The sequence below is a fragment of the Orbicella faveolata genome, unplaced genomic scaffold, assembly GCF_042242905.1.
Source record: "Orbicella faveolata isolate gen_17 unplaced genomic scaffold, um_ofav_v1 contig_36, whole genome shotgun sequence".
Classification (NCBI taxonomy): domain Eukaryota; kingdom Metazoa; phylum Cnidaria; class Anthozoa; order Scleractinia; family Merulinidae; genus Orbicella; species Orbicella faveolata.
The window spans coordinates 15759756-15770596 of record NW_028301565.1 but is presented as its reverse complement, the minus strand read 5'-3'; the positions used below and the strand labels follow the sequence as shown (position 1 = coordinate 15770596).

Genomic DNA, 10841 nt, shown 5'->3' with positions numbered 1-10841 from the left:
TTGGAGAGTGGCGTATATGAACTAGCCTGTTCATAGACCCTCTTTTTTATCTTGAGTTCGTCGAAATCGTAAGCTTAGCGAAATGTCAACCCTGCGCGTGGGATTACAGGCACGCTCGAAGAAAAATAAGTCGTAGCAAAAAAATAAACTGCTGTGGACAGACCATATATGACCTGAAGGTAAGTGGCGCAAAGAGAACTGAATAAAGAGAAGTGGAATAAAATTGGGAAAGAATTACAATATACGCCAGTGCAGTGACTTGATTTGTCCTATCCAAAAACGAAAGTCGTCCTGAATCCACCTTAATCGGCACTTCCCTGGCAATTTAAACAGGGACGGATCTAGCCGGGGTGCAGCCCTTGCGCAACTCCCCCCCCCCCACACCCCCCCCCCCCCTCCCCCGAGATGAAGTCTTCTTCTTCGTATTCGCTTTCAGAAGTTGTTTACCTCACCGGTCAGTTACGCCATTTCTTCAGTGGTGCACTCCCTCCTAAGAAAAATCCTGGATTCGCCCCTGATAAATCAGTTGATCCCATGAAGACGGCTGTAAACAAACACTGGAATAAAAAAGTAACGAATCAAGAAAAACGCAAACACTAGAACAAGGCATCAGAGACAGGTTCAAATAGTTCAATGCGCTTGCTTTTCTCAGGGTATCAGGGCTGGTAGGTCTGTGGTTGGAAAGATGACGTCATCGAATCTTTGCCCGTGCCAGTTTCCTCACGATTGCAATGAGAGAGCGGCCACAAAGCTTCCACCAAAAAATTTTTCTTTCAAGGCCTGGGAAAATTATTGTTAGCGAAGCACTATTGTGTGAATTCTTCCGCCAAATGCCTGACTCTGCAACAGAAGTAGCGTAAAGTTCCTTGTTTCGGGCACATTTTCATGTTATGGTAAAATTGTGCAAAATCAGTTTGCAGATCCGATCGCAATATCATTTTATTCGTACGTGCGTGGTTCTACAGTGATTCCACTCGACATGGAAGTGGATGTAAGGTTACTCGTTTTAACAATTCTTTCTGCGTCGATAAAAGCACAAGACGACGGAGCCAAAGGTAGGAAAGTTTTGCTGCACGTTTCTTTGGACTAGATCGTGTGTTTTCCGATGTTTTAAGAGCGTTTCAGCAAATTAATCTGAGACAGAGCGAGCAAGCTAGTTGAATATGCATATGTTCCAGTAATATTACTTGGCTAGCTCTCACTTTCACGTGCAATATTTATGTTAACGAAGCGTTAATTAAGGTCCATGAAAGAGCCCTGCAGTCATGGTTGCAAGGCGTGTATCTGTGCTGTGATCCGTTTCTCTGAGGTGTAAGCTCCTGTAGATGTACACGAGACTGATTCTTCAAATCAAAATTACAATGTATTATCCCAGTCGTTGTTTTATGGCTTTAATGTAGAGGTATTTATTTTCATTATTTTTATTTTAACTCGTTATAAAAGCGCTCATAATGTCTGAATCTGACACTTCAATTATTTTCCGACTGGTATATGATGATTATTCAGTGTCATTTAATGGGTTTGTTATACCTCCCAACTAAAATACGTTTTCTGATTGGAGGAGAATGTTTTGGATGTCATCGATCAAAACTCACTAGCTCTCAACATGTCCCAAGGGCAGAGAAAAGACTCCCTAACACACTATGCAAACAGCAACAGGAATTTTCAACTTGCATATGACGTGATCAGGTCATGCACCTTGAACTGTGTCAGATTTGTGTGCCTGCTGGTGTCAAGCGAATAAGTTTTTCAGTTTGTGCTACATGTATTTTAGTTGGGAGGTCTAATATAATGCAAAGTGACTGACACCAAAGGAAACAGTGAGTTTTGTTTTCCCTTGACAGTCAATGCTCTTTCTGGCTTCGCCTTGAGGTGTTTCCCTTGGGGCCAGTCATATTAAGTGCTTTTTTCCAACTTTGAAATCTAAGAGTTTATTTGACCATATACTAAATGTAACTGGTGAGTCAACTGTGATATTATTGTGATTTCTATCAATCCAAAATGTTCCCAGATGTGTTTACGTTTGCCGAGTGAACAAGAAGCTTATGGAAGCTTGAACCAGGCACTTATAGTTCTGCATTTTTGCTCACAGAAGTAAATAACTCCCTGCTTTTCTTTTAAAAGGTTGTGTGATACCCAAAAGTACCATTCATGACATAATGCAGGCAACTCTTTATCAATTTCAGGTCAATCCCCAGTATCTTATTTTATATATCTTAATAATTTTTATTTATTACTTTTTAATTCTTAGTCAGCAGGACCCTGTTGATAACAGGACTTTGTACTGAAGGGTTATCCTGGATAAATATTTGATTATTATTATTATTATTATTATTATTATATTATTATTATTGTTATATTATTATTACTATTTTTATTATTATTATATTATCAGACTACAGTAGATTTCCTTGTTGAAATGAATAAAGTATTCAGCAAAATGTGAATTTTCAGGCAACAGAATATGGCAACCTTTTCTCAAGTTGAGAAGTGATTGTTGGTCAATATGTTGCAAAGCAAAGCGCACCTGGAGAATAAAAAGGCCTGAAATACAAAAAACATTAAAGGATTAAAGAAAAGACATACACTGTATAAGTATACATGTATTTGATATCTGCTTTCATAGTTTTTCCCCATCTTCTTCATTGTCAATGTCGTGTTGCACAAAAAAATACCAAAAGGCAAGGAGATGATGTTCTTGAGTTATTACTAGTTCCCAGCGTGTGTACTCACTACTTGAGCAACTTGAACAAATGTATAAGTTATTGACTCATGCTCAGGGCTTCATGAAAATACAAGTTAATTGCAAGACTCACACTGAGAAAATTTACTTTTAGTGTAAATGCATAGTGATGGTCCTATTTATATAATTCAGGTGCATACTAATTTACTAATATATGAAATGCAATAGGTGAAAATCCAGTAGCAGCAGACACATTTTGACTCCCAATAGAAGTTATCCAAGGGATGATTTTAACTACTGTGAAGAAGAATCACTGAAATTATGTTTCCTTTTTAGCCATTCACCAACATGAGCTTTATTCTCTCTCATTGCAGTTGATTTGACAGACAAGCTTGGAATCCACTGCCTAACATGCCTAAGGAACGTTTCATCAGCTGCATGCAGACTGTTAGACAATGGAACGATATCTTGTGTCAATTGCAAAGAGAACTTAAGAGACAACTTGCTATGTAGTAACTGTGCAGCAGGCTTTGATAATAATGAAACTACTCTTCAAGGATCTTGTAATGCCTGCATGTGTAATATTGGTGCTAGCCAGCTTAAAGATCCTTGTGATAAAGGGAATCATAAGTGCTTTATCTGTCGATATAATGGTACAAGTTTGGACTGCAAGGGATGTTCAGGCAATGATCGTGATGTAAATTCCTTTATTAAGAATTGTGTCATGGAGAAGGACAAAGTGGAAGCAAAAAAGTCTGGTAGGTTTTCATATGTTTATGCACAATTCTGTAAATATTTCTGCATATAAGGGTGTCACAAATGGCATTAACATGTGGTTCCTGGGAATTTTTATGCCCAACCCAGGAAAGGTCACTGTGGATCTATACTTTCCAAGATGGAGAGGGGTTTCTAAAGCCAATCTAAACTGGACTGAACTTCAGGCTAAACTGGAATTTCCAGAGGTGTGGGGTTTGGGTGACAGTGGGAAGGGGGAGGATTCAAACCACAGCCATACAGGGAGGGGTGTGGACATTTCATGGAACAACACAAGTATGGCTTTATGAGTGTAATGAATGAATGACATCATGATGATGTTATTGAGGACATGCTGATGTAGCTGAAGGTCATGTGATCTATTGTATGTCAAATACAACATATTGACTGTTTTATCACTTTTCCAAACTCGGAGGAGAGAGTTGAAAAAGCAACTCACAGCTTCAGAATATTTTTTATGGACTTCAAGGTGTTTGAAAATGTGGTGAAACACACTCTCAAGTGTTTCATACATGTATGTCTTCTCAATTGAAACTAAAGGTGGAGAGAAAATGAAAAATGAAATTGTAAAAGTATCATGCTTTGTAAGATCCGATATCCAAATCCCATCACAGACATGTTTTCCTTTCTTTAAACTGGATACATTTTTCATGAGTTTGAGAATTATATGTTACATTCATTTCTATGAAATTCTTTTTTGTTACCTAAATTGTCATTGGTTTTAAAAGGTATCATCATGAATAAATCATTCACTTGGGTCATTCTTGTACACAGTATTTTTGGTTGCATGAAATAATAAACACTTCTGGTACATGTGCAATTTATTGTATACATGTGCAGAAGTTGGTTACTGTTAATTTTTTCAAATAATTCTTGTACAATGTACATGTATTTTAACTCCTGTTACCACATTGTACTTTGCTTCAGGGTTTTCAACAAAGGAGAAAATCATAGTCGCTGTTTGTACCACATTTGGAGTTGGCTGCCTTGCTACCACTGCATTTCTGATCTATCGCCATTTCAAAAGCAGACAGTTTAGTGTTAAAAAGCCTTTCTGGACAGTAGAACTCACAAATCGCAACTATGATGACCTGGACTTCTCACTCCTGGATCCCATAACTGACATTCCATTTGTTTATCGCACAGACATTGGTGAGTTTGACAATGATGCGCTGCTTGGTACAGAGAAACCACACTTGACCATGGAGGTGGATGGAGTGGATGTTGTTTCTTAACGAGGAGATCTTAGTAGTTTACTTATACAGTAACTGTTCTAAATACATATGACTTGTGTAGTTAGCTTTCTTGTTACTGTAGTTGTACTCTATTACTCTTGTAACTGAAAGCTGTCATACATGTACATGTATGTACTGTGTAGTTTACGTAAGGGGTAAATGCATTATGTTTTAACCAAAGTGATATATTCAGTGGTACATGTATGTATATTTACTACAAATGTCATGTGACTGAAAGGGGAGAAGGGTGGAAAGTAGTGTTTACTTTTAGGTAGTGTACACATTCATTTTCATCGCCAAACCTCAAAACATTACAAGTATTTACAAATGAAATGAAACAATAACAACACTGATAAAGTACTTCATCACTGATGTCATAATAAACATGTTTTTGCTCATTCTACACATGGCAATTTGAACTGTGAGAGGCTGGGACAGAATACATGTAATGCTGTTTAATATCTGAAGTTACACAAAACTTTTTTCAGTGAAAGATCATTTGTAACAATTAAGAACAACTACATGACTAAATTTTATCAACAGATTTCTAACTGGTTGTAGTCTATGCTTGCAAGCTAATTATGAAACAAAATTTGCAATTGGAACTCCTGTTACAATACCGGCATGCAGGATTTCTGCAAGGGAAGTTGAAATTCAAAAAGGAGTTTCTTGATTTAAATTTTGTTGTACAGGAAATAATTACTTGTGAGATAATACTACTAATTCTTCCTATTTAGGTTGCAGGTTGGTTAAGTTGATTGTACATGTATATTTTATTTTTAATTGGTCATGTTATTTCTCACCCTTGAAATATTTATTTTTAGCGGTAATATTTTTATTGTAATTAAGAACTAAGGGTTCCGAAAAAAGAAGACTTAGATCACATCGTGAAATCCAAGCTGTATGTTAAACGTTTTGTGGTTAAAAGTGTAGAGAACGGGACAATAAGTGCTTTCTTCGCCAACACCTATGCTTTTTTTTCAGTCACGTTTTCGGTTGATATTTAAAAGAGCTACTGGACATGTTCAGCTGTCGGTAGCAGTAGTAGTTCCTTTATTTATAAGCTGTTAACAGTCAGCATAAGTTAAAACTAGTCACATTAAAAGTGAATAAGACGGTTTAACATTGAAATGTCTCCTCTGTTGGCTCCATTTATAGTGCAGTACGTGATCACGGGAACAGTAACAGCATTTGGGAATCTTCGTTGAAACCATCGTAAAGTGTCCGAGTTTTAGTATCCAATTAACCACTGAACAACTCAAGAGCGCTCGGAATACTGTCGTAGTGCGATCAGTTGCTTAGCAACCAGATATTGCGACATGAAATAAGCTGGTGACTGAGAGGTGGGAATAGTGTGGAACAAGAGAAGGTGAAAGGGGTGGAGTACGTCTCTTGGATAAAGCAGTCATACTTCTTCATTTTCTTCGCGTGATTACAGATGGATATTTATCTCAAAATCAAAATCACGGTTCCAGGAAACAAAGGGGAAACTTACCCACCGGAGAGTAATTTTCACTGATCCATATTTTATTAGCTCCGTCTTTCTATTACTAATAACACAAATCTCCTTGGCAGCATTCCAGGTCACATTTCACATCTTTAATGCCCATCTGCCCAAAACCACTGCTGTTTTTGCACCGACGCACGGCGTCGGGTGTGCATTTATCAGATGTTGCGCAAGTCTTCACGAACGTTGTTGTGTTAAAGAAGCCCATGTCGACATGCACCATTTGACGGAGGCAGTGCGTATCCTCGGGCTCACAGGTTAAAGGATCCTGTGACTTTGCACAGTCCTCCCACGACAAATAGCTGAGGCACACATGGCAGCGAAGAGACAAGACTGCAAACAAGCGAAACTGAGTTTTAAAGAAGGAGAATCAACCTGGCGTTTAAACTTACTGTGATCAGATAAAGGCCAAAGAAAGCTTGTCTTACTTCAGGATAAATGTGTCCAAGCCCCGACCCACCCTCTTATCAAAGCTTCAAGCTCGTGCCATTTAATATTTTCTACCAGCATATGTTAGCGCTCTGATGAAACTAGAACAGGAAAATTATCGACTTGGGGTCTTTGACTCCAGTGGTGGATATCAACGTTTCAAAACTTGAGTGAAAAGAAGTGTATGACAATCCGAAAAGAGAATTTCCATCATATTGATGTACGTATGACCTTTGAAGGGGCTCTAAGTCTACTACTTTAATACATTGCTAGAATACAACGGATCCTTGGTGCAAAGACTGCAGCTGAGACTGTACACTAATCTTCAAGTTGCTAAACTTTAAGCATTCCTCCTTGCAAGTAGATTTATGGACGTGTCTGACGGGACTCGAGCGAGCGTAAGTAGTCGTCCATATCGAAAGGTGGGCGAGCCGAAGATCTCATTTTTTGTGTGACATAATATCTCTTAGCTTGTATGGGATGAGACAATGCTGCGAAAGCATTTTACTGCATGGCTACACTCCATAATTGTTACATTTGCCTGCGTAAGTTTTCAGACAAACACTCGAGTAAGTATCATTTAGTTAATGTACTTTTTTTCAATAGGCCCCAATATCCTCTCCTTTACATTATCACAGCAGCTCACCTGGATCGAACATGTAAGGCGAAATCATGACCGCCAGGAGCACAACGGAGCACCTCATTCTGAATTTAAAAACGAATTATAAGAAATCACGAAAAACGTTTGGAAGCCCACCTTACTTTCGTCCCAATCCGGGCATTTATTTCTGTCCCGTAAAAGTATGCTCAGGAAATTTCTGAAAATGAAACTTAATTAACCCGACCACTCTTTGGAATCCCAAGCTTTAGGGCCTGTTTCAGTTGGAGGTGGGGCATCCCGGGTAGGTCCGCAGGTCCATATAATCTCTCATTTTGTATTGATCACTTTCACTTGATAGGTGGCGTAATCCACCCAGGCAGGTTGCCAGGTCTGGCGGATAGCGTAGCCCTCTCAACGGTTGTCATATTTTACCATGTAAACGTTTCAAGGTAGGATAACCCGCCTAGCCGGAGTGGTGTTCATGTTGTATCTGAAAGTTCACCAAATTCTAAACCACAACCGTATATATATCTGCCCGCGACTACAAACCCGGCAAGCAAGTTTTTGCCGACTTCTTCTGCCCTGCCAAGAATTGAGAGTGAAAGTGACGCTTCAAGTCCGTGTAAACACCACCACTTCGACTACTTTGCCGTCGATAGCACAAGGCTAGAGAAAGGTCCCCGTTCTCTACGAGAACGAAAACCAGGTAGCAGCCGCCAAGAATTGCAAGAGGTTTCTAAAGAACGAGGAATGGACAGTCGATCAAGTAAATCGTTGCAGCAGAAGCAGCTAGTGGAATTAAAAAAGCTAACAGAGCAACACGTTGTTCAACCGCCATTTTGTCTTTCTACGAGGTTAACCTCAAGAAAGTTCACCCCGTAATGGCGGGGTTGGTAGTATTGCTTATAAACGCGGGCTATTTTCCTACGACCGTAGGCGGGTTGCCTCACTTAGCAAGCAAGCCCGTAAATTTATTCTGTTTACAAGACCACTTCAAAACCCGACAATTGACTAAGGCAAACAGAAATTAAATGCATACATTGTATTCGGAGGCAATGAAATGTTTCTGTTGTGTTGCCCATACTGCAGTCAGGATCTGGTCGATGGGTGACAAAATTACTTCACTTCACAAGATTTAAAACGGATCAGTACTATAGTCAGTTTAAATCTTAACGTTACAATCTAAATTATCGTATACATTTGCCACCTCGGGCGCTCAAAATGAATTATTTCGTGGCAAATAAAGCCAATGCTGTCTCCTCGACGCAAAAGTCGTTAAACGGGACAATCTGTCTTTGTGTGAACAATAAAATGGTACAACAAATTTTTAAGGTGGCGAATAGCAGCTCTTTTAATTTTCAAACTGGCAACAATCAAGGTTGGACTGATCATCAACGTGAATGACCTATCATGTGACGCCAAACCTTCCTATCGACCTTAAAACTAAATTGCAGTAAGCATTCCCCGGAGAATGAAGAATCCCAAGTATTTCCACTTTAAAAGGCAAAACGTGTTTAAAATGGGGTAGGTACAAATTGCAGTACTATCTAAAACTACCCTGCTTAGTTCATGTCGTACAGCTTGACATACCTGTTTGGTAAGGCAGAAAAAGCAAACCTCTCCAGAAGAGTTGAAAATAGAATTGACGTTTTACTAATTCGATTCCCCAATTATTTACAATCGTTCAATAAAACACTCGCCAGGGCGTAACAAATTCTGTCGCAAACATTGAAAATGAAAACAGCTTTGTGAGAAGGGAACGGTCAAGGGTGGAGGGAGCGAGAAAAATGATTTAAAATAGATGCAGAATGTTTATTTTCACTGCACACTCCTCTCCACTGTTCTCTGAAAAGGAGTATTTGTTCTTGTTCGTACTATACGGAGAATATGAGAGTTCGGAGATAATTTATCGTTTTCAGTCGGGTCCTATAAAATCCAGTTCTGGCCATCTCTAGCTCTCTGTCACGCAACGCTACGCCCTCAGCTCTCCGCCCTAAAGCGTAGCGTTGGGTACAGACGTAGAGGGCCAGAACTAGACTTGGTCGGGTCCCGTTGAGTACGTGTCTTATGTGGTTTTATTTGGCAGTCCGGGCCCAGTTGAATTGTTCAAAGGGTGGATAACGCTATCCACCGAATAAATCACTATGGCGTACTTTTTCTTTTGCCAACAATTTTCCGCTGGATAGCGATTTATCCTTTCGAACAACCCGGGCCTGCATGCACTTTGAAAACCATACTTAAGCTTACGTAAAACAAGACAGAGACACTACAGGGAGTGAAAGCCTTGGAGCCTGGCATCCCACCAGAGGTAAAAGAAGGTTAAGCAGTAACCTCATTCCCAGGGCTTTCCCCCTAAAAATTGGGAACCCTGGGAACAAGGTTAGTTCAGCAGGTGTATGGGAGAGACGAGGAGCAGCCTATAGACTATATACTTAAGTTCGACTTTTCACTGGTCTCTCAAATTGAAATTTCTTTACAGATTGTCATACAGTTCAGTCATTTGATACTCCGAGGACTGATTTCACTCATGAAGTGAAACACACTGGACACATATTAGTACTATAGCAAGAGATAGAGGGTCAAGGCAAGTACCTTGATCTTTTCTTGTGCTATAGTGAATGTAGCTGCGTTTCGGGGTTTTATTATGCTTCTATTTGACTCTAAATTCGTTGTTATTAGCAACTAAAGTGAATACCTCGGTAAATAGGCGACAACGGGTTATATAACTGGACAGAAGCGTTGGCAGGCCTCCACACACTCGGTGAGGGCATGCGTCATACAATCAGGGAAGCATTTTTCTTCACAGCTCAAGCTATTTTCTTCTGCGTCTTTTTGTTGTGAAGGATCTAAGAAATGCCGGACAAAACCAGGATTAGCAATGGACACTGTTTAAAGCTTAAGAAAGCCCTTGTTGGAAAGACTTACATGCAAAAAACTTGTCTTGCTTTACAGTTTGCCAGCAGCATCGTTTAATTATTTTTTGGAAAGATCATTCGCTTTGAACTGAGGTAGGGTGACTCTGGAAGGCGAGCCAATGGTTTTCTTTTTTGACCTAGATAGTTTGGATCAGTCTGTTTAACTTGCCTGCCATGGACGAGTCGTAGGTCAAACTAGTTTATTAGCCCGAGATTGACGTTCCTTTGAATTGAACGTGCTCGAAATTGAAAGCAACAGAAGAAAACCAATTGAAAAAGAAATTAATTTTTTTAAGCTAATAAAAAGCTGTGAAAAACTATGTACGTTCAACGTTTTTGAACATTGAGATCATCATAACTTTTATGATCTCAAGATCGAAAACCTCAATGCATATAGTTTAAACGGCTTTTACTTGAATGTTTTTCAGATATTATTTACTCGGCGAAATGTCCAAGTTGAAAAACTGAAGAGGTTTTTGAGGAAAAGAAAAACAAAAAAAGGTGTTATGACGTCATCTCTGCGTCTTTCCTTCAATAGATCATAAATAAAAACCAATCAAAATGCGAGAATTATATTTGACTTATTATATATCGTCCTTTGAAAACCGAGGCCTAATGTATAGACCTGCCGACTCACAGTCCATCTAGCTGTGATTAGATTAAATCGTTTGATATTCAGAAACTTCGTACGATTAAC

General features: G+C 39.2%; 2 protein-coding genes across 2 annotated transcripts; one reads left to right on the top strand and one right to left on the bottom strand.

Moving 5' to 3' along the window:
• Nucleotides 1-747: 747 nt before the first annotated feature.
• LOC110055928 (uncharacterized) lies at nucleotides 748-5823 on the top strand. The gene is made up of 3 exons (XM_020762361.2): nucleotides 748-1055; nucleotides 3058-3441; nucleotides 4385-5823. The coding sequence occupies exons 1-3, from the start codon at nucleotides 980-982 to the stop codon at nucleotides 4690-4692; spliced, it is 768 nt and encodes a 255-aa protein (XP_020618020.2). The 5' UTR covers nucleotides 748-979; the 3' UTR covers nucleotides 4693-5823.
• Nucleotides 5824-6198: 375 nt separating this feature from the next.
• Nucleotides 6199-8916, bottom strand: LOC149102406 (uncharacterized). Its single transcript, XM_089274491.1, has 3 exons — nucleotides 8820-8916; nucleotides 7275-7333; nucleotides 6199-6532 (listed from the first exon to the last, which is right to left on the bottom strand). Exons 2-3 carry the CDS (start codon nucleotides 7330-7332, stop codon nucleotides 6243-6245), a joined length of 348 nt encoding a protein of 115 aa, XP_089130617.1. The 5' UTR covers nucleotide 7333; nucleotides 8820-8916; the 3' UTR covers nucleotides 6199-6242.
• Nucleotides 8917-10841: the final 1925 nt, after the last annotated feature.